The following is a 24,412-nucleotide window of genomic DNA, read 5'->3' on the forward strand; positions in this document are numbered from 1 at the left end:
GTGTAGTGGCCTTGGGAAACCGTTGATAGAGGAGCGTCCCAGGCTGTGTCCGAAGCTGTGGTGGACTATCATTAATATCATCTTACGGAGTGGGTCATTCTAATGCTTGCAACAGGGAAAAGGGGGTGCTGTTGGGGTAGGTGCTCAGGTGATGCTGCTCAGGGCAGACACTCTAGGTTGCTGAGCTGCAGCATCGCTGGGCTCCGCAGCTCCCAGGCTCCTCGGCAATGCACCTACCCCTCGTCCTGCTCAAACCCACACCTCCATGTGAAAGCTTTCTGTTAAAAGGGCCGGGTTTCAAAGGCAGACTGCCACCCTGTGCACGTGTCAAAGTTGTACCTTTGCCTTGCGCATGAGACAGGCAGCAGTATGGGTTTTTCCTTACCATAACTGGGTTTTACGTTTTTAACCTAATCCGAGATTTTTTTCCCTAGCATTTCTCCTATGCGTGACTTAACCCCTGCGGGCCCAGCCCCGAAGAGCCACCTGAGCCTATAGCGTGGCTCACCCAGCACGTGCAAGAGCAGAAACTCTGAAATAACATCTCAGATGCACTCAGTGTTGGTCTAACTCAAGCCCTGCAAAGCCTCGAAGTGCAGTAAAACACACACTGACTTTGGTGGCAGCAAAGCGAAGCTGATGCCTGGAGCTCTTCCATCATCCCAGCTTTCTTAAGAATTCCTTTTGCTTTTTTGCTTCGCAGTCCGAGTTTTATTTAATAGGCATATAGCTGTACTTGTGTAACATACCTTAACGGCAAAAGCATTGACATCTCTGTTGCACTGCTATTAATTCAAAGCCTGGAGTCTGTTCATATTCCTGCAAATGTAGGTTTTTTGGATGAAATGTGGTATATTTAGCACTAGGTTTCAGCGATTGCAGTGTACATTTTTATTCCAGCAGCAAATTCAAGTTTTGGAATAACAGGTTTTCTGTCTTTAATAAACTCTGTATTGATGAACATGTAATAGGTAAGAACTTCAGAGCGCTGACAGGTATAGTAAGCGTAGTGGAACATCTCATTTTAGCATCACCGCACCTGTACAGTTGTCTTGGGATGTGTGGTAAATATTTAATGATTTTTCCTTTGTTTCCTGCAGAGAGTGTCTGTAATAAGGCAGAGTATCTGTAAGTAATATTGCAATGTCAGGTCGCTGCTGCCCAAAAATGTGTATGATTTCTGCTTGTCTATAGTTAAAGCAATGTTAGAGACAACCTGGCACTCTCTTCTTGTGATGCCTTCTTTTTAATGAGATTTTTTTTTCCCTTTTCATTTCTTGGTAAGGCATATAAATAAAAAACCCTATAGATTTTTATGTTGAAAACACTGTGCGGTCTATAAGGCACAAAAGTCTATGCTTTGCTCTTTTTTTAATAAAACAGCCTCTTGTTTGCTCATATTGACTTTCACTGTTCTCTGAAATCCATCCATCTTTGAGACTACAAGGATTGCTGATAATTATGCACTAAGGCCATTAATGGCTAGCCTATTTCTTTCTCATCAACAAAAGCGGTAAGTGCTTGGAAATCAAACTGCATTTCACTTCTTCAGTAGGCTTTTATTAGCATCAAACGATGCCCCAAATGACAGCTGTGAAACCTCATGGCCTCTAACGAGGAGGCAGCACCCAGCTCCCGGAGCCGCGGCTGCCCCGGCCCGGGGTGCACAGCGGCAGAAAGCCCGCCTGCCACTGCGGTTGGCCAACGTTATTTTAAAATCGTGGTTGGAATGGGGCTACTAGACAGGAGGAGCCAATTTACCCAGTCGGGTTTGAAGGGATAGCGTGTGGGAGCTATTTCAGCCTCTGTGAGCTGATGAAATAAACTGAAATGAGCAGCGTTCTTTTTTTATTATTATTATTTCAGGAAGAAAAACGTTACTTAGCATATTAACAAATGGGTTTAAAAGATAGGGGCAGGTCTGCAAAGAAATTCAGGCTCCTAAAATGGAAGAATTCAGTGAGATTTTGAAAAATACCGCAGCAACTGCTGGGATGCGCGGGTGCTTATGCGCCGCCACGGATCGGGCGCTTCATCGCTTGCTGTAGTCCCTGCCTGGCGAGCGTCAGAAATCCTCCTGACCTGAATTAAGGCTGCGCTTTTCCTGCCCGCAGCGAACTCCCGAGTGCCGCCCAGCGCCCGCAGCCTTTGGGCTGCCCGAGGCTTGGTGCGGGCAGAGGAGGACGGGCAGGTGGCAGGCAGGGGCGGCTTCTTGATAAGATGGGTTTGCGATCTGTCGTCTCATCTTTCTGCTACAGAAATGCTCAGTAGCGGGTTGTTTCAGGGAGGTTCGTGTTCTTGCTCTATCTCTAATCCTCCTGGGTTGCTTGAAGGTTTAAGGAGGCGCCCGGGGTCGCACAGGTCTGCGCGTGCTCCCGTTCATTTCTAAAGCGAAGATGACATCTATCCCAAAAGCTCTGACATTTCCATCCTTCTCTTGATTTTAGGCTGGACAACAGCGTTGGTGGGAACAGGAAATTACAGTGAATGGAAATATTCAAAAGGGAGAATTAATTACCTACAACCTAACCGAGCTGATCAAGCCAGAGGCGTATGAAGTCCGTCTAACGCCCATCACCAGATTTGGGGAGGGGGACTCAACTATTCGGGTCATCAAGTATAGTGGTAAGACGACCTTCGTGACCAAGCGAACGCGTTGCGGCGCATTCAGCGCGATCCGGTCTGCCGTACAGCTTGCGGCTCCGCCGGGCTGCGCGGTGTCGAGTGATTGGCAATCCTGCTCCAGGGGGTGGCTGCGGGCTTCCAGGAAGGAGGGTTCTGGGTAGAGGGGGGTAGAAACAATAGTCCCCACCTCTGGGAAGTTTCACGCTTAAAAGAAGAAAAAAAAAAAAAAAACAACAAAAAAACCACTTCTGAACAGCCAAAATGAAAAATCATATTGAAGCTTCTGTGAAATAAAGGGGAAAAGTAGAACCAATTCATGTTAGCTTCATGAAATAGCTCATTTCAGGAGTTTGTTCTTACTTAGAACACTTTGAAGGGCAATGAGCTTTGAAGAAAAAGCAAACTACAAAACCACTAGTATTCTGAAGGTGTCAAATCAGTGTTTTGATATCATCAGAATAGGTTGGGTTGGTTTTTTTTTTCCCCCCCTCAAAATGAGCACTTTTGGAGAAGTTTTTATTTGAATGTGAATGATGAAAAAAACCAAAAGGGACTGTTTCTAGTCCTATGCAAGTAGAAAAGGGAGTTTATTCATTTTCCTCCAAAAGGCCATGCCGTGACAAAGGTTTGTCCACTGTAATCTAACAAGAAAAATACAGTATTCTTACATCCTTCCATTCAGTCTCCCGGCATTACCAGGAAGTAATTCCTAGAGGTCTGAAAAAAATCCTTCAAAACACCTATCTAAGGATATTAATTTAATGAATAACTGAATCATTTTTTTGTATGTCTTCTGTAAAAATTGCAATGAATGGGTAGGAGGTACCTTAGAGAGCGATAGCTTTACTGAAGATATCACTGTGAGGTTTGCAGTGGGAACCTGATGTGCCGAGCAGGAAGTTTTATAACTGGAAAAGAGAAGCATGTGCCGGGGGGAGATATATGTAAATATGGAATCATGAAAATATGAACTTATCATTAGGGGACAGACTTTTTAATAGGACCTGATGTGATAGGATAAGGGGTAGTGGTTTTAAACAGAAAGAGGGGGGATTCAGGCCAGATCTATGGAAGAAATTTTTTACAGTGAGGGTGGGAAACCCTGGCCCAGGTTGCCCAGAGAGGTGGTCGATGCCCCATCCCTGGAAACACCCCAGGCCAGGTTGATCCGGGCTCTGAGCGACCTGCTCTAGCTGAAGTTGTCCCTGCTCATGGCAGGGGGTTGGGCTGGATGGGCTCTAAAGGCCCCTTCCCACCCAAACTGTTCTGTGATTCTATGATTCTGTTCTAAGGAACCTTGCTGATGCCACAGGACAAAAGCCGGGTGACACACAGGTCAAGTCACAGCAAGCCACATAGGTACAATCGCTCCAGGAGCTGGATCCAGCAGCAATTAGCGCCATACAGATACCTAAGAGAGCCCAAAGCAGGAAATCACACGCAGCAGAAGGCCCAAAAGCAACCTACAGATCAAGAATTACTTTCAAAAATCATTGTCAAACAATGTAGAATAATGAACAAATCTGAAACAAAATTAAATGCCTTGTGCATTGTATGTGCAATTCTTCATGATCGATGATTAGCTCAGCCCTGCTCAACCTCATCATAAATTATTTTTACCCCTGTATTAATATCAAGGGAAAAAATTACATTAAGCAATCTTAAACATCAATTGTAAAGAACGTAGTTGTGCATTTCACTAAATGCCAGATCTGCTAACGGTGGTGGATGGATGAATCTTAGGTTTCGCCTGTTACAGGGAAGTGTTTGCAAAGTCTACGTTTCCCAAAGCTCATGAGAACAAAAACTCCATTAAAAGAATGACTTGTTTACTAAATATATGAACATACAAATGAGATGGTCATTCTGCTGCAATTCCTGTTGGACTTTGGCTCTTCATTGGGCCTCTTTACCCCAGTAAGTGCCTATTTTCTGACACTAGCGATAGGAGTCCGGTCTCTTGGGCTCCCCACATGCACGAGGAAAAGACCCGGGGTCTTCCCAAAGGTGATCAGGAGCAGAAGCTTCATTCAGATATTCGGGTTTTCCCTGCAGCAATCCCAGTCTCTCTGTGCCGGCCGTGATAGGGAGATTCCTGTGCTCACAGCCAGCTCGTGCCAGGCAGCCGCTGCCTGCTTCCGTGGACCTCGAGATTTGTCCAGCGGCTCAAATTCTGACCAGTGCCCCTCTACGGAGAGAAAAACACTGGTCACTTAGTCATTACTGCTCTTTTTTGGTGGGGGTTCCCTGGCAAGTCTCGGGAGGTTGATTGAGGTCTGGGCTACGGCTCACAACCGTGCCGAGTTGGAGGTTTTAATGCAACATTATGTGATTCACATTTCTAGCCCCTGGCTGGCAGGAAGCACATTCCCGTGCAGCATAAAAGGCGTATTTTGTCTACTGCAAAATTTTTCTGCTGGAATCTGCCATTAGCGCAGATGTGAATAACATCCCATTTCAAACGTGCTGATGAGGTGCCAATGCAAAATCCCGCCGCCCAGGAGGGAGGAAGCCGTTGCCTTGTGCCCCAGATGGAGGGATGCTTTTAGAGCGATACTCAGTGCTATTACTCTGGTGCCGGCAAATTCACAGCTTCAGAAATAATAAGCCAGATGCTAATCAATAAGATAAACCTAAAGTGACTTCCCTTTGAAGAGGGATCCCAGAACCGCTGAGGCTTTCTGTGCTTAAAATATGCCTTTTATCTCAGCGCTCGTCCAATGACTACAGTGTCAGCAAACTGTTGCCAGGCTAATTTTAAGGATGTTACAGCTTCAGCTATAAAATAATGATATCACATACATTATTACAGTGCAAATCCGATACTTGTAATCTGAAACGCTGGAGTCTTAGAAAAGCAGTTAATGGGCTAGCAGGCTGCACAGCAGCAGGCCTGCATCTATGTAGAGAAATAATTATAAACATTACCCTGAAAAAAAAAAAAAAAGACATCATGCAAATGTTTCTTAAAAGAACTAACACAATTCTTTATGTTTTTCTCCCATTACATTTTTTTTTAATTGTGAGACCTCAGGCAAGGAGGAAAACATTTGCATTTTCATATTTTCAGTGGGATTTTGTCTGTGTGTGCCTCCGTGTGCTCGGTTTTGGTCAGTATCCCACAAGCACACTGGCCTCTGGCAGAGTCAACCCTTCTTTCTCATCCCACTGCTTTAGGAATACTCTTTTTGGAAGAGCAGGACCCAGAGGCATGTGCATTCAGGTCTTGAATACCTCCAGGAGCGGAGACTTCACCGGCTCTCTGGGCAACCTGGTTGGTGCTCAATCGCCCTTAGAGTAGAAAAGCTTTTTTCTTAGGTTTGAAATACACTGGCATATTTGTACTGCTGGTGAGGACTCCCACTGCAAACATTTTTCCCCTTGTTTTTTTAAACTTTAGTCAGGCTAATAAGATTTCACTGCATTTTAAAGAAATGCGGTGTGAAAAGCAGATTGGACACGTCGTAGTTAGGGCTGCTGAAAATGGCAGCGCTGCCTTTTCCCTTTAAGAAATGCATTAACTTTTACAGCTGGGTTCCATTTTTGTGCAAAGAGAGGATAGATAGGCCATGTGCTACCTAGAGTTTTACTTTGACAGCTTAAGCTCGGCTTTTGTGGTAGGACAATCTTTAGTCGGTACCTGTCGTGGTTCAGCCCCAGCCGGCAACTAAACCCCTCGCAGCCGCTCGCTCCCCCCACCCCGGTGGGACGGGGGAGAGAATCGGAAGAGCAAAAGAAGTTGTGGGTTGAGATAAGCACAGATTAATAATTACGATAAAAGTAATAATTATAATAATAATGATTATTATAGTAATAATGATAATGATAATATAATAAAATGGCAAAGGAAAAAAGGGGAAAAGACCAGAAGCACAAGCGACACAGCCGCTCCCCACCCGCCGACCGACGCTGCCCGTCCCCGAGCCGCGATCGCTGCCCCCCTCCCCCGGCCAGCCCCTCCCAGTAACACACTGGGCACGACGTTACATGGTATGGAATATCCCTGTGGCCAGTTCGGACCTGCTCTCTCGGCTGTGCCCCCTCCCCTCCCGGCTCCTCGTGCCCCCGGCAGAGCCTGGGGAGCTGGGACAGCCCCTGACCAGCACCAGCCCTGCCCAGCAGCAGCCAAACCATCGGTGTGTTACCGGCGTTGTTTTCCTCATCAGCCCAAAGCCCAGCACTGCGCAGCTGCGGGGAAGGACCTTACCTCCACCCCAGCTAAAACCAGGACAGTACCGCCCAGAAATGATTTTTCAGCAGAGATGTAAAGTCTGTAAGGTTCAACATGACATTTCTAGTGTATTGGTTGCGTTTGCTGCCTTACTGGAGAGGAGAAGGTTTCTCCAGATGTCTTCTAGGGGCTGAATCACCCTCTGGACGTGCCCATATCTCTCCAGTGACTTTAGAGACAGTCCAATGACACGCTTAGATGAGGTGCCTAACTTTGAGATCGCTAAACTTTAAGCCACGTTAATCCTACCTGTGAAATAATTTTTACGGGGTTACACTCCTCCGGATATGATGCACAGCACATCACCTTTTGAATTAAAACCCAGAACTGGAGATTAATGTGGGAATCACTAATTATAAAAATAACAGCTTCCGACGCACTAACCTGCTGAATAGCCAACGTAAGAAGAGTATTAAAGCAGGGAAACCTCCGTCATGGGCTCTTCACAGTGTACCCCGCCATCCAAAGCGGGAGCTGTAAATACAAAATAAAAACTCCGCAGTAGCCCATCCCATGAATCAAAACCTAACCCATGGCACAAGCACTTCATAGGGAAATCTCTCTCCTGCCATGAATTATTCTCTCCTCTGCACGCCAAAAGGACGGGAGAAAAGAGCAATCATCACAGTAGGAGCAACATTGATAATTACAGCCAAACATCACTTGACGAATTCTTTGGTAGCTGCATATGTTGCTATGCTAGTGAACACAGTCTGCCGAGTAAATACAAACAGGGCAATTTAAGTAGCACTAATGAGTGTTTTGTAGGCTAATATAAACCAGATACGTCTCGTAGTAACAGTTTAAATATTATCTCCATCACTCTACATAAATCTCTGTCAGCCTATTTGATACGAACTGGCTGTAAAGTCCTCCAACTACTCCAGTGCAACCTCAGCACTCGCTGTTTCACACAGGCACTGATGTTTAAATATTTTAAGGTTAACCAGGGATTAAAGAAGCACGTTTAGGTAGCTTCTGTGGAAAAAGCCAACAGCCGTCGCCTCTATTGGTACGTAGAGTCAGGCCCGTGCGGCAGGTGATGGATGATGGTGGCCACTCACTTTGTAGTGTAGCTTGCTTATTTTCATAGGAGGTTCAGACACTCTCCAAATTCTGTAAGGAAGAGCAGTATATAATTAATTGTGGCTATTATTTATTGCTATTATTCTTATTATTATTATATTGCTAGCCCCATAAAAATAAAATTGGTACCAAATAGAGGATAAATGGTAGGATTTATACGTTTGCACTGGTGTACATTTCCAGTATTATCCTGTGTTATAAATAGTACATTAAGCTAATTGCTATTACGGGAGGAAGAAAGCTTTGTCCTTGTAAACTACCAATATTTACAGTGAAGATTGATTTTCCTGTGCAAACCAAGTGCTTAGAGGTACGGGCTCTTGATCTCAATTAAAGCTTTTAGGTGCCACAAGTAACCAGTTTCCAGTGGTTAAAAACACAGCAGCTGAACAGCCAGCACGCTCCTGCCTACCTCTGGCTTTACGTTCTTCAGCGTTAGGAAAGCGTGGTTTGCAGTGATTTTTTTACAGGAGGGACGTAATGTTGCAGTCTCTGAAGGCCACCTCACTTGTGAGCTGAACAAGTGTTTGTGCTGGGAAGGAGCTGTGGGAAATGCAACTGGCCGCAGGTAAGAAGTTGTACCTAAAGGAAGGGCAAACGTTAAGAAAAACCATTCAGCCAATATTTTGCTGCTGCTGCCTGCGCAAATACAGATCACCGAGAAGTAAAATCATCCAACAAACTGGAATTCCAGCAGGTTTTATTCTCTGCTTGCTGGAGGAAAGGCAGGAAGGTTAAGGAATCATCCATCTTGGCGCTAACCGAGCTCAAGCATTTCATGACACACTGTTCTCCTCCTGAGATTCTCCGCCAGCAAAACGGCCCTCCCAGCACAAGCCAGGGTCAGCCGATCAGAGCAGCCGTAACCCTCTGAGGTGCACAGATTTTCCAGACATTTCAAAGTCAGCCTTGGGAATTTACTCCCTCAGTCAGCCATTAATTTCCCTTTATGGCTAATTTAACTTGCAACCTGTGTGTCGTGCAGGCAGCAACCTTCCCTTTCTGCAGTGAGAGCTAGAGCCGGCACATGTCGTCTATAGCAGCGTGCTGTATTGCTTAGAAGAATGGGCTTTCTGGCTTTTTTTTTGTTTGGTTGTGGTGGTTTTTTTTTTTTCCTAGTTTATGATGTTAGTTAAGTTCAGCCTAACTGCTTTAATTTGGTTTTCTGCTTTTGTCAATCAGTGTGAACTGAAGCTAGCTTGGCACGAAGCCCTTTTTGCTCTGCTGTGAACAATCTGAATAGCATGACTCAAGGTTACATGCTGATGATAGTTTCCATAAAAGCCTGTACGTTTAGTTACAAATCAAGCATCAGTAAATGTAGTTCTCAGCAATTTCAGCTAATTCCAAGTTCAATCACTCAAGGATTTCACAAAATGAATGTTTCTTGGAGAATGAAAGGTAATTTGTTGGTAAAAGCTATGAGGTTATCTAATATAATGGAATGACTAAGTTTCTTAAGACGATTGCACTGGGGCAAGTCACTGTTCGTTTGTTTCAGAGAAGGCAGGATGAAATGGCAGAGCTGCTAATTTAGAGCTGTTTTGAAAACTTCAGGTTGGATCTAGAGCCAAGCAGAATCCGTGGCTGGGGCCACAAACCAAGCGTTCATGTCTGTAAACGTGGCATGGGAAGGGCAGCAAGAAAACATGGAGCAAGACCCAGACTGAAGTGTGGCATTACCAGATGTCCCCATTATTTGGAAATAAAATTTTATTTCAGATTTCCTGTTGATAACATGCAATTCCAACGCTAGGCTTAGCATCCTTCTGTTTCTCTCATGCGTAAGGTCTTACAGCAGATGGGTCCTCTTTTCCTAAGTCATCCATTCTCAGATTTACCCTTCTGCACACAGGTAGCACAGAGCTGCAGGCTAATTTCTCATTCAAACCCAAAATTCCCATGTTTAGCATCGTACAGGTTACTCTGGACCTAATCCTCTGTAGCCATACCCATGGTTAAGGTATCTGTAGGCACTACTGAGGGTTGACTTTCATTCTGTTTAAGCTTATTAAGGTATTAAGTAGAGGAACGTCAATATTAAAGAATTATGGAATTAGAGGTTTTGTAATTTTGTCAAGGCTCTGTGAAATAAGACTGCCAATTTTATCAGCTTCCCCAAAGATTCCCAGTACCTGATAGTCCTGCCACGTCATGCGGGGCATTGCACAGACCCATCAAATATGTCAGAAATAATATCTCTCAGCAAAGTTATCTCCAGGCTTCTCTGCAAGGTTGGCAGAATTTATTTTGCTGCCTCCCAAGGTGAGGGGTCGCCATGGGCTGCTCCTGCCATGGGATGGGGACTGGGAGAGGTGGGATGCAGAGGGGTGGGATGCTGCACTGGTGCTCTCTGAGAGCACAGCCCCAGGAGAGCAGCATCCTGGACCCAGCCGCGCTGGCGGCTCCCTGTCCTGGTCACTGAACGTGGCCCCTCCAGCAGGCACGGGGTGTGCTGGCACTGCTGGCAGCTATTTAGGACAGCACACTTCACCTTCCTTATTCTTAATTTTCTTTAAAATGTATCCTCCCTAGAAGAGGGTTTGTGTGCCAGAAGACTCATGGGTTTTTTCGGTTGTGTCTCTTGGTCTATGAGATCAAACCTCTTCTCACAAACTTGTTGTGCTTATGTTTTCTGCTATTTAAAAGGAAAATTGGCGTTTCTAAGAAGAATGCAAATGCTGTCTGTTTCTTAAAATTCATGTACACAGACATCTTAAATGGAAGAATAGTATTATTAGTTGAGTAGAAGGGTAATTCATTACATTAAGTATTCCTGAATGATGCTTAAAAGAAAATTTTAAGTCATAAACAAGGTCCAGTGCGGAACCTTTTCGGTAGTTTTTGTTGGATTCCTGTACAAAGGCATCACCCTGAAGTTTTGCTGTGCCCATCATTACAATATCTGCACCAATAATCTAGGTTAGGTGCTCAATTACAGCCTCTTGTTCCCCGAGCTGCAGTTACCAGTGATGGAGCACAGACGTCGTGGATAGGAGAAGCTGTGGTTTCTCACTGAAATTGTTGCCTTTGGATTGCCAGGGAGCCACAAAATTTGCTCAGAAAGCAAGTTACCGGTTTTGCTGGCTGTCTCGGTTTAGGAGCCATGATCAAGGTCTTGAGGGAGAGGGAAAAAACAGGAGATTTAGGATAATCTGCTTATTGATGAATTAGAATTTCTTCTTTTTGCTAATTTTATTTTTGCTCTGTCTTCCAGCTCCAGTAAACCCACATCTACGTAAGTATTTTTTTTTATCATTTTAGCTTTTATGTGTATGAAGAATTGTCCTTGCACCCATTGTCCCTCACGGTTAAAAAGTAAATGACAAGTATTTCCCTTTCCATTGCCACCCGTGGAATTGCAGGGACCGCCTTAGTTCTGCATGCAAGCTGGGCTGGTGGCTGAAGGGGTCATTCCTCTTGTTCTGCCAAGGCGCTAAAGCAAGAGTAGATGGAGAAAGGAAAAAAATTATAGCTCCAGCTCATCTTTCTTTCCCACTGCCCAAACAGTTAATCTAAAGGAAAATACTAATGTTCTGAAATAGCATCCATCTGTGGGCGTTGCAGCTCGGCGTGTATGGGGGATGCTGCCGTTCAGTCATGGCAGTAGCTAAATGCTGGTAAACTGAAGAGCTGAAAGTTCGGGTACCGTGTAGGAACTGTGTCTGCACCTCCACAGGTATGGCAAAAACCTTGAGGGAAGAGTCAGTTCATTTTCCTGAACTCATTTATCCTTGCATAAGAACTACATTTGCAGTTCTCGAGTTATTTCGATACTTCCAAGGGTAGTCAGAAGCTCATCTGCAGCTTTAAAGCCAAAAGAAGACCGTTTCTTTCACGCAGCGCATACAGGAATCACGGACCTCATTTGCACAGAGAAACGTGGAGACCCAAAGCGTAACTAGGGTGTGAAAGCGTTCAGACAAATTCCCAGGAGACAGCTGCACAGGCACGACTGAAAATGCAGTGTCTGGCGAGGTGTGCGCTGACGTGCTGGTGCTCGGGCTCGGGGACGTTGCGGGGGAGAAAGGGCTTCTCTTACAGTTGGTTCTTGCACTTTTCCATGGGAACCAAATCCCTACAAATGTTTCAGGCAGGTAAAACCACCCTATTCCTGACAGCCCCCACAACCGTCGACTTGGTGATTTTCTTCCACACCACAGCGACTGAATGTTTCGCTGTGGGAACATTTTCTGACATTAGTCTTGCTTTTAGTAACATGCAAAAAATAAAGGGAATGGGGTTCTGCCTGTCGCTGCTACTGCTGTAGTGCAGCCACAGTCGGGCAGAAAAGCAGCACCGGGCTCTGCAAGCAGCCTCTCTCTCCATCCCTCACACACAACGGCTAAGCCTTTCTGCAAATTTTAAACTTATTTGCAGATGATCTTGTGCAATGCATTAATAATTAATCAGCGCTTAGTTCAAAGCTCACAGGAGCTGAAGGAACCACTCCCATTGACTTAAATGAGCAGTAGATGAGACCCTTGCTAATTAATATATTAAATATGTACTCTCTGTTGTTAAGAAAAAAACGCATCGCAGTCCCAAGTTCTTCACACTGTAGTCCTCTATGGTTTTAAGATCTGAAACTACCTAATTTTCAAAATGTCTCTATAGCTCAGTTAAAAGCGTCGGCTCTAGTAGGCGCGTGGTACAGGGCAGGGGGGCATCCAAACCGCCCCTGCGATAGGGGCTGGGTTCGCTCGAGCGAGGGGGGGCACCTCTGGCAACCGGCCCACCGTTTCCTTCAGCTGCGGTCTAGGTGTGCCAATCTCTGCGCTGGCGGCGACGGGAACGTTTGCCTACCAGAACTGTAGGGTTCCCAGTGTCGTTTCTTTCAGGTGAGCAAAAAGATGGTAACATTTTGGTTTGCTTTTGTTCCCCAAAGACTTTTTGAGTGAAAACTTTTGAGAGGGAAGAAATCTTGGTCTACAAATGGGTTCAAACCAGTAAGGTGGAGAACAGAGAGTCTGTCTTCCATAGCAATTTCCATCTCATCATTATCCCTTCTTTCTACAGTCTCATTTTATTTCACTGAAAATACAGAACGGATGATGATGTGTACTATATCACATCAGCCACGTTCTGTTTTTTCCTGAACCTGTTGGGCTGAGTTCTGATCTCATTTACACCGTTCTGAATGAAGAGTAAGAGCTGTATTCAGCTGGGACAAGACTCCCATACTGGAAACTGAAGTCGTATTCTTCCTGCTTCAATTCTAGAGTAATCGCATTGCATAAGTCCTTCCTTTCTTTAAGATGTCTGCAATAGTTAAGCAAGTGGCATTGAATAATCTCCCCAGGGAAGGGGTTGACTCGGCCACGTTGGGCACCTTCAAGAGCCGTCTGGACAGGGTGCTGGGCCATCTTCTCTAGGCTGGGCTCTGCCTAGAGAGGTTGGGCTAGATGATCCCTGAGGTCCCTCCCAACCTGGGATTCTGTGAAGTGGCATTGAATGCCTTAAAGGCTGAGATGTAGCCTCAGATCTACGTTTTATTTTGTAGCGTATAATATAAACCATTTAATGTAAACCGTAAGGATTTCATATCAATTAGTGCAACTAGCTGTTACACCTGAATAATGGAAGAGATTAGATGGTAGAGAGTCATATTCAACTTGAATTTTATGGAAATAGATGACAAAAATTCATACTACAATGAAGAGCGTTTCACCTTGAGAACAGCTTCAGATTTTACCCTAATTGGCGATGAAATTATTAATAACCGGAATCCACTTCCAGAGCCAACACGTGCTTTAAAAAAATTGACCACTGTCTTTAACAGCAATTGGCACCATTGTTAGTGCTTTCAGCAAACAGTAGTGCCGTGAGCTGCAGCACCCATGGGTGCTTGGGGAAGAGACGGCTCTTCCTCCTGCACTTGGTGTGTCCCATTAATGAACAGGTCAGGGCCATCCAGATCTATTTAAATGCTTCTACTTCTTGCATAAGAAAAGTACTGAGCTAATTCTGGGGAACTGTTTCCCATTTTACTACTTCTGTCATTTTAAAAGAAGTTTTTAGTGCCGAGAATATTTAGCATTAACCTTTTCCAATGTATTCCAACGGGCAGAGTCCCACATGGAACCAGTGTTTTCCTATTAAATAAATGGCAAACTTTTACTTAACCTTTTTTCATCTGGCCTGATTTTTTTTTTTTTAACTTAAAGAAAAATCTTTTGTTCTGCTGATGTGAAATTTCTTAATGAAGCTCTGAGGGCATGGTAGGACATGCAAATACAGCTCTTAAGGTACTGGAGGGACAGTGTTAGAAACTGCTGAGTGGCTGAAAATGCTGTGTGTTAATTCACTTTGCTGCAGGACTGCATCTGGTACTCAGAACTTTTCTCATTTAGTTACTGTTTTGCCCTTTAATTTTATCACGCTGTATAGAAGCAGCACCATTTTTGCTGAAGGAAGGGCTTGCGTAAGTGGAGGTGGAAGTCAGACACAGAATATAGCATAAACCAAGAAAATTTGGAGCTCAAGCAGTGGAAAAGGTACTCTTGGAGATGAGAGGCACAACTGAGATTTTGTTCAGAGTGCGTCATTTGAGTCCTTGCGTATTTCAAGAGCTTTGTCAGGGCCTTTGCGTTATCTTCCTGGTCTTCAGGATAAGGACAGAGGTGTCCGTCTGCATCTATTCACATGCTTCTCTACCAAAGGATTTTGGGTGTAATCCATGCATGTATATTCCTGCTGGCCTCGTTCTTTGATTTGCTCATCTTTCAGGAAAAACCACCATCGGGCCTCTACTTGCATTCCTTCTCTGCAATGCTCATGGTGGTGCTCCTCCATTGAACGATCTTCTATATGGCCACTTCTTCGACAATCAAAATTCAGGATTCAGAAGGCCTTGCTTCCAGAACAAAAGGAGGTGCATGGTCCTAAAATTGGCTCCCCATCATGCCAGTGGTCATCAGTCACGTTTGCCAGCTAAGGAACTGTGATTTAGGAATTTAATTCTCTCAGAGGATGTAGTAGAGTTGATGGTTTTATTGAGAAATCAAGTGAGTCTGCTTGAGGTGCTAATAGCCAAAGAAGTTTCTGTGGACTGCATTTTTCTGATAACATGGTTTTGCAGAGTGGTGTTTTATGCTGACCGTTGTGGAGGGGGTACGGTTTGTGTTGCCCTTTGGAGGGGCAGAAACAGAATGAGGAAGACTTGGAAAGCACACCTAATGCACCTTGTGGTTGGGAATGAATTTTTCAAGCCTGATTGTTCAGTCTGCAGAATTACCTGATTTTAAATAAGTTTCAGAGCAACATCCTTGTTTAGCAGTACATATCCAAGCTAAGCTGCAGGTCCTTCTGTCTTCATTGATTTACGATGAAGCTCCAGTGGCTTAAGTGGATTTATAGTTCACCAAAACCCCGAACCTGCAAACATTTATATACCTTCTCAGTTTAGCACAGATTAATAATCCCATGACACCTGGTGTTAGAGTTCCTCATAACAATGAATATAAATTGCACCCCTATAAAGAAGGCCGTAGCTGACGCAGTAGGCAGACAGCTGCATTCTCCCTAGAGATGAGAGATTTGCTTGTTTTCTCAGATAAATCAATTGTCTTTGCTGGAAGAGTAAACTCAGCGGGAGGTGTTCGTGTGCATAAAATTAAGCTTTTGCACATTTTACTACATGGGGCCTTATTCTGTTCTGAGGTGAAAGCTGAACTTTGAAGTTTTGAATTGGTTTGGTGCCTAAATGTCTGACAGTAGGACTTTCTCATCCCGTCATAACCTGGCAGGTAGGATCACTGGGCTGGTGTGTCTCACGGACCTCTGTTTCTCAAAGGAGAGGTTCCCAGTAACCCTGTCTGGGCTTCTTGGCGTTTTTATTCTTTAGACCTAAGCTTTTACCACTTGACCTCAAGTACCTAACGGAAATCTTAGTGAAAATCTAGGAGGTGTCTTCAGGACATGATACAGTCACCTGTCCCGCCCATACAGATCCAGATAGACCTAAACCTTCCTCCCAGGTATTTGTCTAACTGGTTATTAATCCAGTGACGGGGACTCAATGCTTCTCCCGAGCGATCCATTCGTGTGCTTCACTGTCCTGATTTTTAGAGATTTTCTTCCTGTCTACCCTAAAGCTCCTTTGCTCGCATTTTAGCCATTACTTGTTTTCCTATCCCTATTGGAAATCAAGAATAGTTTAGGAGGTGTCACCTGGAGATAATGTTTTCATTTTGAAAAGTTGCTGTCCTCATTTCCCCAACGTTCTTACCCCTAAACCAAAATAACCCGTTCTCATTTTTTTTCCCCATCGTTCATGTTTTTTGGACATGTTGCCTGTTCTTCTCAGCTTTTTAGAAATGCTAGCTGGGTAAGAAGAGGCAATGTCTCTAAGGGCAACTGTATGTGCATGAATACGTGAAGAGGAGTTATACAGCAAGATTTGAATATAATTTCAAGTAACACCGACACAGAATGATGACTGTGATTTGTTTTTTATTGAGGTTACTGCAAAAGAAGACATACACTAAACACCACAAACTGATGTAAAATAAACGTACGCCTATTCTCCAGAGCTGTTAATAAGCATCATCCCATGAAGTGTTTGTCATAATTGACAAGTACTTTGACAAACAAGCATAGGATGAAGAGTTTCAGCCACTAAATTTCTACTCCTTTGCTGCATTGGCAGGAGAGTTCCACTGTGGGTTTGAGGATGGTAACATTTGCCTTTTCACTCAAGATGACACGGACAATTTCGACTGGACAAAACAAAGCACTGCCACTAGAGACACAAAATATACCCCGAACACGGGGCCAAACGCAGACCGGACTGGCTCCAAGGAAGGTAAGCTCCAGCGGTGTGCCTGGTCCCCTGGCACTGGGGGCTCTCCTGCTCCGTTGGGGTGAGGGACCTGTCCAGGACAGCCAATTCACCCAGCTACACCGGTTTTCCTAATCATACCAAGAATAAGCGTACTTCAAGGGCTTCTAAAGGAATTGCCAGTGCTGAGGCGTGCGGCTGGTCCCAAAGCACAACCCGCTAACGGCGCCATTAACCATCTTGTATCGTTTCTATTGTGCCATTTTCAAAGCGGTAGCTTTCACGTTACAGTCTAGCGGGGAAATATTCCGGCACGTCTTGAAATATTCTTCTGTTTTATGTCATTTAAATTCTAACTTGGACTCTCTCAGACTGTCACAAAATGATTTTTTTTTTTTGCCCCGTTTTTACTTTGGGTGTTGCTAAAACGTGTAATTTTCAATCTGCTGCCCCACTTAACAGAAGCGTGCCACCTTGACTGCAGTGTATATTTGCATTTGAAAAGTCAGACATATTGTGCTGAATTTATCAAGTACTGCAGTAACTCATGCTATTTTATTGTATGGCCCCTGCTTGCACACTAGCAAAGGGGAAAAAAAATCATGCTGCATTGTATTTGCTTGGGTGGATTAAGTAAATACTATCTCTGTTGTTGGCACAGTCCCGGATCAGAATAAATTTATATTGCCTCCTTTCATGAATGCGAGCTTTCAAACATGTGATTGACATGGCCAGTTGAAAATGTTCCTTGAAAGGTTTCCATCAAGATATTTCCCTTTATTTTAAAAGTCCTCCCCGCTCACTGCTTATCGGAACAAATTGCAACCTTGAGACTGAAGTCTGAACCCCATCATAAAGATTTTTGTTCTTTTCTTGTGCATATACGATGTTACATCGATTTGAAGTTGTTTACAGGTACTGACCTGCTAGTCCTGATTCTACCTTTGGTAGAAAACGCATCTTTGAAGCAGTTGAGGAAAACACATGGGCTTAATGCAGAAGAAATATGTCCCAGCTGTCAGATGAATGTGAAAAATTAATCAAGATGCTTGATAGCCCTGGTGCCTCCCTGTACGTGTATGTGTTGGATTTTGAAGGCTGCAGCCTAATGATTTCCATTTGGACTTTCCCTAGGTTTCTACATGTACATCGAGACGTCACGCCCCAGGCTGGAGGGAGAAAAAGCCAGGCTCGTTAGCCCCGTTTTCAGTGTCGCTCCAAAAAACCCTTACGGAGCTACGAACACAGCCTATTGTTTTAGCTTCTACTATCACATGTATGGACAGCACATAGGTGAGAGGAAGCCAATGATCTTGTCTTTTCACTTTGGGAGAAATAGCGGGGGAAGGGTCCACTTGTGTGAAACAAAAGCACGGGAGGAGACTGCCAACACCTGCAAGGGCCACTTGCAACCAAAGCTGGCAAGAGAGGTGCCTGAGAGCATCCTAATTGCTGTAAAACCGTGTTTGCCGCTAATCAGCACGCTAGCAGGAGCCCCCCTTACAGCTGGGAAGTGTTCTGTGCATGCGTGAGGTTTTAGGCAGGGAGCGTGCAAACAGAAAAGGTGATACGTGCAAGGACTTTGCCCGATACTAACACGGTGTTTTGAGTCACTCCTCGCTAGATTCGGGACCAAGCAATTAGCAGCAGCACTCCTCGTGCTGGCAGCTGGAGCGGCACGGCCTGTGTGTGATGCAGCAGCACACGGTTCCTTTGTAAAAGTCACGAACAGTTCGCTCGCAAGCTGCGGGAGTATATATTTTCAAGGTGAATCTGTAAGTCTATTTTTAGTCATCGCTCTTTCGACACACCCGTTTAATTTCTTTGCAGAGTATGAAAAAAAAAAAGGTGTGGGAAAATACGAAAGTATAAACGACAGACAGCCAATTTCTATAAATCCTGTAAATCCCTGTGGGGTGCTCGGTGCTTACCAGCGTGTCAAGAGGCTTTCCAGTGCCAAGCTGACCTGACTTGATCTATTTTTATATATATTTCAAGGGCAAGCGCATCCTTCCAGTGCATTCTGGTGGTTGCTTCAGGAAACCTTCGCCTGCCTCCCGGCAGAGTTCAGGTTTTAAACAGAGCAGACAAGTTCGCTTAGTTTTTGGTGAGTTGTCTCTGCACTGCCGAGCACGTGAACGCAGCCCCAGGTCTAAATTCTCCCAGATCTACATTGCAGCGGGAGCTTGGCTGTTTATTGGAAGGAAGCACTGAGCCATGGCATGCTTAGTGAAAACAATATAAACTGCCCTACCAAGGCTATTTCTGGTATATGTCAGTGAAGAAAAACGTTAGAAACGTAAAGGGTCAAAGAGTGTTTCTGCAAAACCTTAGATTTGGGGTAAAGTATAAGAAAAACAGCCACGGGAGCTGATGTCTGTCCACGAAACAGTGACCTCTCATTGGTGCAGTTTTGGTTTTTTTCCTTGGCTACCCTTCTGGGCCCTTAGCTTTTTTGCTGAGATTGCCCTTTCTTGTTTACATGTAATTTCTTGGCTTGATGTGTACAATGGTGGCTGATGAAGGAGCTGACCCACACATGAAGATGGTGACCGTGCCTAGTGATGATCGTTACGTAGGGTTTGCTCATGGCGACGTGGACGCCTAGTTGTTGAAAACCAAAATTGCCCGATATCGCTTTTGTTCCTTAATATTAAAAAATGCAGTAACCATCGTTTTACCTAATGTTCAAAATTATCGACTTTAGAATGGCTTTGTACGAAATTACTTACCATTCGGTCTTTCAAGAGGAGACTGACGGAAGAATAGCGAATTACTAACAAGGCATGTGCTTGAATGCACGCTCATACATGTCTTCTCAATTCAATATTTTGATTCCTCATAATGACTAAGTGTTATGAAACACATGTGAATGCAACATGAATACAAGAAATAAATTATGAAATCAGAAATTATATACTATTTGATTGCCCAGATGTGAATTCTAGCACTGAAATTGTTCACGTGAGGATAATGAAAAGAAAAAACTAATGAGTGATGATATTCAAAGACTTCGATGATTTAGGAACATGATTATTGTATGAATAGTTGTATTGATGAGGCAACTACTTGAATGAGTTTTTGAAGGTTTGTGGAAATTACTTTGGGTTAGGAAGAGGTTTATTATAACATGATGATTTGCCCAGACGAATCAAACCTAATCATGACACAGTGTTTCGGATGATGCACCCTCGTGGTAAGGATGGCCACCAGTCTCCTGGGCTGCATCAGGCAGAGCGTGGCCAGCAGGTCGAGGGAGGGGATGCTGCCCCTCTGCTCAGCACTGGTGAGACACAACTGGGGTACCGGGTCCAGTGCTGGGCTCCCCAGGACAAGAGACACACAGGCTTACTGGAGAGAGTCCCGCTCAGGGCCACAGGGATGATGAAGGGACTGGAGCATCCCTCATATGGGGAAAGGCCGAGAGCTGGGACTGCTCAGCCTGGGGAAGAGAAGGATCAGGGGGATCTCATAGAGACATAGAATTTTTTAGGTTGGAAAAGACCCTTAAGATCATCAACTCCAACCATTAACCCAGCACTGCCAAGTCCACCATTGAACCATGTCCCTAAATACCCCCAGGGACGGTGACTCCCCCACCTCTCTGGGCAGCCTGTGCCAGGGCCTGACCCCTCTGGCAGGGAAGGCATTTTCCCTCATCTCCAACCCAAACCTCCCCTGACGCAGCTTGGGGCCGTTCCCTCTCGCCCTGTCACTGGTGCCTTGGGAGCAGAGACCAGCCCCCCCCTCACTCCAGCCCCTCTCAGGCAGCTGCAGAGAGCGAGAAGGGCTCCCCTCAGCCCCCTCTTCTCCAGGCTAAACCCCCCCAGCCCCCTCAGCCGCCCCCCAGCACACTTGTGCTCCAGACCCTGCCCCAGCCCCGCTGCCCTTCTCTGGACACGCTCCAGCCCCTCCAGGCCCTTCTTGTCCCGAGGGGCCCAAACCTGAGCCCAGCATTCGAGGTGGGGCCTCACCAATATATATGAACACCTGAAGGGAGGGTATAAAGAAGATGGAACCCAGAGATGCTCAGGGACAGGACAAGAGGCAATGGGTACAAATTGAAATAGAATAGTAGAATCACAGAATCATTAAGGTTGGAAAAGACCTTGAGGATCATCAAGTCCAACCAACAACCCAACACCCCCAGGCCTCCTAAGCCATGTCCCCAAGTGCCACGTCTACACTTTTTTTGAACACGTCCAGGGATGGTGACTCCCCCACCTCTCTGGGCAGTATGATCTCCAGAGGTGCCTCCAACCTCAATGGTTCTGTGTGAAATACTTAATTGGTAACATTTTTTTCAGAAGAGTTCTATTTTTTGAGGATTAATCCCCTGTGGATAATTCTAAATCTTATTGCTAAAATAGACTGTCTGTTTTATGACAAGCTGTTAGAAGCTTTGACCCTTCACTGCTGTAGAAGGTGCTTCTCATCCCTATTTGGGAATGAGCGCTGCCAGTTGGGGCAGCTCTTGGCTGTAACATACACTGCCAGATCATTGAGTTCTTCACAAGAGCAGGATAGTAGCTGCTAACTGAGACCTCGATAAGATCTCTGTGCTGAAGGCTCTCTCTTTTGAATAACCTTGAGCTGCTGATTCTTGACCTGAATTCACTGAAAATTTGAAGTGTCTTGCAGGGGAATTTGGCTTAAATAAATTCCAGCCTGTTCCTTCCTTGGGCCTGGGGACAGCATGTTCAGGGAAGATACATGGCCATTAAATTTTGATTTTTCATCCACAGTGCTGTAGCATTGTTCAGCAGACTTCGGTGCTGCAAGTCAGCATTTCCACTGGGTTGCTTTATTCTCCCTAGTTTTCAGTATCCATAAGATTTCCAAGCAGTATTAGGGTTATTATTGCCACGTCTCAGGGGGAAAGTACTTTGTTTGCAAAGCAGTTTCGGTGCTCATCAAAATGTTTCTGTATTTCCGACAAGGTTTTGAAGGTTCCCTAATAAAATGGAAAATCATCTGGGAATGATGCTCTGTTGCTGGTGTGGACTCCTCTGTGGGAAAAGATATGTCCTCCTCCATTCTTAAAGATGAGTGACCCCAGTGACATCAATTTGAGAACATGGCTGCTGCATTATATCGAAAACAAACAGCCTACCAGTTTATCCAGCTCAGCTTCTCTGCCTGCTGTTCAGGTCTTTGGTGTCTCTGGAGAGGTGGCTGAAAATTTCTGTAGCGATAAGGAGAGGGAGTTGGGAGTCTTTGCGGAGAACCGGGCACAGATCCGAGATTAGCACTTAGGCTACAACACAGCTCTGAGGAATTAAACAGGGACCTACATCCCGTGCCGTGGCACTTAGATTCAGAAGGATAAAGCGTTTCTTTAACAGAAAGAGATGGCTCTCACAAGTCAAATCGTAATTCCTGGCAGATCAAGAGTGCTAACTCTGAGAGTGCTGGCTGCCAGGGAACGGGCATGTGCTTTGCTCCACCGCCTTCCAAAGCAGAAGGCAGAGTATCCTACCCCTAAAGATTAACAGAAATAGTTCCCGTTACTTGATTTGCAGCGAACAATAAGCCATTGTTGGGGAACAAGAAAACGAAGAGTCGCTGTCCTTACTGCATCTCTGTGCTCAGACAGAAAGAGGCTGTAATTCCATTATAGCCGTCACCGTATTTTAAAACAATCCATATTTCCAATTTTTCCATCTACACCCCAAAATGGGGCGTTGCTAATTGATGCGCCAGGAACAGTCATTTTTCTTGCCGTTAGAGAGCCATCACGAAGCAAAACGCGCCGTCAGAGCACACTGCGAAAGCTGCCTTCGCACAGTGATGAGCGCTCCCGGTGTCACCGCAGAGTTGCAGCCGGCGCCATCCCCAGAGCTCCTGGGACGGATGCTGTCGGGAAGCAAACTTTATTCCTTAATCCACAGTAGTTACTCCTGCCCGCTGTTTATGTCTCCTACTCCAGAGTCACTTCGTTACAGAGTCTGGAGTTTGGACTAGTTCGGAACCTGTTCTTGCTGGACACACCTCGGTGTGGCTCCCCTAGCCCGCCCGTCCTCCCCCGCAGCACGAGCGGTGCAAAGGCCGCGTCACTTCTCCAAAACCTTATTGGCAGAATTTCAAGGACAAGCATCTGTGGCAGTTGTCATTAGTTAAGTTTTCGGCGACGTTTCGGGGAGGTGTGTGTGCATATCCAGCAATGAGGGCCCTGCGGATACCCCCGTACGAACCGACACGCTGGGCAATGACCGAGCATACCTGGTACAGGAATGGCTGGTTTGTGTTTTAAGTAAGACTGCCGTCATTCCGCTACTAATTTGAAGAAATTATGTGACACAGAGAGGCTGACTATGCTATGAACGATCTTAAATCTCTGGAACCTCAGCGGTGATGGAATGACATGCTTTTGATAACTAAATTATTCAATTATTCCAAACTGCCCTACGGCAGGTATCAGCCTGCACGAACAGGTGAAACAATTAGCCAGCTCTTCATCCCTGGCTCGATAAGGGCATTGATTTCTGTCTTTAAGAAAAATAACATTATATATAACTTTACTTTTTAAATTTAGATAGTCTTGTCTAAGACCCTGCCTTTTTTCACACCGTAGACCCAGCGCAGTTGTCAAAAAAAAGTCTTGGAGAGAAGCAGATGGCAAGGAAGGGAGAACTGTTTAAGCTGAACGATATAAGCCTTGCCCAGGAGCTGCTGTTGCTCTTTGGAAGCGGGCTGAGGCTGAGCAGCCGCTTTCTGCGAGCAGCCCCTGCCACGTATTGCTGGGCTGGGCTGCCGGGCTGCTCCAGGGAACCCTCCTGAGCGTTCCCTTTCTTGAAAGCCCTTTCTGTTTCAGGTCTTTTTGTTTTACCCAGTAGCGTGCGTGTAGGCAGAGACAGACTATCCTTGTTAAAAGCTGTGATTCCTTTGTGCTGCTCCCTCACCCTCCCCAGCCTGTGAAAAACAAAGCGCTGCAGTGGGAGGCAGGTGGGAGACTCGGCGCCGCCCGGTCGCGCTGCCGAGCATCGCTTCCCTCACCTCCTTCAGAGAAGATGTATGGCCTCGTTCTGGGCACCCTGGTGAAATAGCCGTGATGAGAATATTTGCTGCTCCATTAGACGTTTAGCCTTATGTTTTTCAAGGCACTGAGTTTTGCTATTGCTAGAAATAAGAACTTTTTATTAGCGGGAGCTGAGTCACTGTGCAGCTGCCTCAGATCCGAGAGGTTTCATTGCAAATATAATTTGTATAAGCTTCCCAGCTGCCGTTCCAAACTCCCTAAAAAAAAAGTGCTCTTGCTGAAGCTGATGGTCTGAACTTTCTCCAGTGAAGGCGAACGCAATGATTTACGCAGTACAAAGGGTGCCACCGCCCCGCACACCCCTGCAGGTAACAGCAAGGAGGAACAAAACCTCCAAACTGTGTGAACTGCTGAACCCCGCTAAATGAAATCGATGCTTTTGCTGTCTCTTGGTGCACCAGGACAGCGTGGCTTCTGTTCGTGGCTAAGGCAGGGACGTTAACGGGGGAGAAGGGCTGCCGAATGCAGACGATCTGTTACTTATTGCAAATAACGTCTGTGCTGGAACCAGTGACTTAATGGTTGGTGGTGGGGAAAGTCCCGGGGCTGTGGGGTTTTTCTCCACAGCAAGGGACAACTTTTCCAACTTTATCTGAACTTAGAGGATTATGTTGTCCTTCAGAGATACTCCTTAGCAGCAGTAAGGGCA

General features: G+C 45.4%; 1 protein-coding gene across 1 annotated transcript in view; it reads left to right on the top strand.

Moving 5' to 3' along the window:
* MDGA2 (MAM domain containing glycosylphosphatidylinositol anchor 2) overlaps window positions 1–24,412 on the top strand; it is a 400,733-nt gene that overhangs the window by 367,285 nt on the left and 9,036 nt on the right. The window contains exons 11-14 of the mRNA XM_064461194.1: window positions 2,448–2,625; window positions 11,160–11,180; window positions 16,593–16,748; window positions 17,859–18,017. Of these exons, the coding sequence (XP_064317264.1) occupies window positions 2,448–2,625; window positions 11,160–11,180; window positions 16,593–16,748; window positions 17,859–18,017 (514 nt within the window). The remainder of the gene's footprint in view (window positions 1–2,447; window positions 2,626–11,159; window positions 11,181–16,592; window positions 16,749–17,858; window positions 18,018–24,412) is intronic.

The sequence above is a fragment of the Phalacrocorax carbo genome, chromosome 9, assembly GCF_963921805.1.
Source record: "Phalacrocorax carbo chromosome 9, bPhaCar2.1, whole genome shotgun sequence".
Lineage (NCBI taxonomy): Eukaryota > Metazoa > Chordata > Aves > Suliformes > Phalacrocoracidae > Phalacrocorax > Phalacrocorax carbo.